The 2167-nt window shown below is 41.4% G+C and overlaps 1 protein-coding gene across 1 annotated transcript; it reads left to right on the top strand.

Annotated features, from left to right (window-relative positions):
- Positions 1-587: 587 nt before the first annotated feature.
- LOC118835428 (zinc finger protein 239-like) lies at positions 588-1669 on the top strand. Its single transcript, XM_036742617.1, has 2 exons — positions 588-630; positions 762-1669. Exons 1-2 carry the CDS (start codon positions 588-590, stop codon positions 1667-1669), a joined length of 951 nt encoding a protein of 316 aa, XP_036598512.1.
- The last annotated feature ends 498 nt before the right edge of the window (positions 1670-2167 follow it).

The following is a 2167-nucleotide window of genomic DNA, read 5'->3' as shown; positions in this document are numbered from 1 at the left end:
TCACCTGGTACTGGCCTGAGATTTCACTTGGCTCTCTATCTGTTAAGGGATCTCTCCCCTTCTGGCCTTTTCCATTGCAGCCTCTTCTCCCTCCTGGGACTGATCTGGTCCCCTCCACTGTTACTGGGACTCCAGCTCAGGCACAGAATTCTCCTCTAAGAGATTTCCAGGTTGAGGGTGTTAGGAACATTCCTGCTTTGGAAGGCCAGTAGAACACAAACGAGCATTCACCTACCTACTCTGTGCTAGGCACTGGGTTATCTCATCTGATCCTAACAACAACCCTGGGAAGGTGCTATGATAGCCCCCATTTTACAGGTGAGGAAACTGAGGCAGACAGAAGTTAAGTGCCTTGCTCAGTGTTATGTGGCTAGTAAGTGTCTGAAGCCACATATGAACTCTGGTCTTCTTGACTCCACGCCGAGTCCTCTATCCGTTGTGCCACCTAGATGCCCTCCTTGTTGGAGTTTCGTTTTATGAGCAATGAAACACTGAAGAGATTGTGGCTACAGGGTTACAATGAAATCTAAGCTTTTGGAATGTGGCTTTGGCAACTATATAGAAGATGGATGGAAAAAGGAGAGAGCATGGAGGAAGGAGGCCAATTAGAAGGGTATGCCAGTGCTTCAGGTGAGAGGTGACCAGGGCCTCAACTTCAGTGATGACTCTGTGAATGGAGAGAAGGACAAAGAGGTCATGGATATAGACTGTAAAAGATCTGGGTACTGGGGACACTTATACTTTATTTTAATCTCTTTCAGACTTGGAGACTAGGACTGAAACCACAGAGGCAACACCAGTGGCCAATATTTCAGACGATGAATCACCCAAGCAGGTTATAGTTGAAAGACTCAGAAGGCAAGGTCTTTGCTACTCCATCGATGGGGAATCTGGACATCAGAGAAACCAGGAAACAAGGCAGCAAGGAGTTCAGGAGAGAGATTTGAGACAAATAGCTAAACACCAAAAGATTCATATAAGAGACAAGACTTACGAATGTGATGAATGTGGGAAAAGTTTCAGTCGTCGCTCAATATTGATGAATCACCAGATGATTCACACTGGAGAGAAGCCTCATAAATGTAATGACTGTGGGAAGGCCTTCAGTCAAATGGCAAACCTTACTGTACATCAGAGGATTCATACTGGAGAAAAGCCTTATGAATGCCAGGAATGTGGGAAAGGCTTCTGTACCTCTTCAAATCTCAATGTTCATAAGAGGATTCATTCTGGAGAGAGGCCTTATCATTGTAATGAATGTGGGAAATCTTTCAGAGTAAGTTCCTCACTTATTCAGCACCATCGGATTCATAGCGGAGAGAAGCCTTTCCACTGTAATGAATGTGGGAAAACATTCTGTCAAAACTCACACCTTATGGTCCATCAGAGTATTCACAAGGAAGAAAAGCCTTATAAATGTGAAGAATGTGGGAAAGATTTCCGAATTTCTTCACAGCTTATTGTACATCAAAGAATTCACACTGGAGAGAGGCCTTTTAAGTGCAATGATTGCGGGAAATCCTTCATTGAAAGATCAAGACTGACCCTGCACCATAGGATTCACAATGGAGAGAAGCCTTATAAATGTAATGAATGTGGGAAAGCCTTCTCTAACTGGTCAAACTTTATTAAGCATCCAGAGATTCATACTAGGAAAAAAGTCTTATAAATACAGTGATTGTGGGAAATTATTCAGGGAAGGTTCAAACTTTATTTACTATCATACAATTCATACCAGAGAGAAGCCTTATGACATATCAAGAATGTGAGAAGTTACCTCAGATTTTCAGCCTTATTACACTTCAGAGTATTCGTATCATAAAGCATATATGTATATATACTCATACATATAGTTGGAAGGCTTCCTGACTCTTCAGACCTTCTTATATACGTTAGAAGATTCCTGTTAGAGACTAGCCTTATAAATGTAGTGAATGTGATAGAATGTTCGGACAACACTGAATCCTTGTCAAACATCAGAAAATTCATATCAGATAGAATCTGTGGAAGGCTGATAAATAAGGGAAAATCCTTTCCTGTTAACTCAACAATAAGAATTCCTACTGTGGACAAACCTGATTTCTCAGCTATAACTGCATGCAATGTGTTTCCTTTGTGTAATGTGCACATTTTTGTTTGGTTTTTGATCCATTCTGTAACTCATTTT

This window comes from Trichosurus vulpecula, chromosome 2 (genome assembly GCF_011100635.1).
Source record: "Trichosurus vulpecula isolate mTriVul1 chromosome 2, mTriVul1.pri, whole genome shotgun sequence".
Lineage (NCBI taxonomy): Eukaryota > Metazoa > Chordata > Mammalia > Diprotodontia > Phalangeridae > Trichosurus > Trichosurus vulpecula.
The sequence above is the reverse complement of the archived record's forward strand: the minus strand, read 5'-3'. Positions and strand labels throughout refer to the sequence as shown.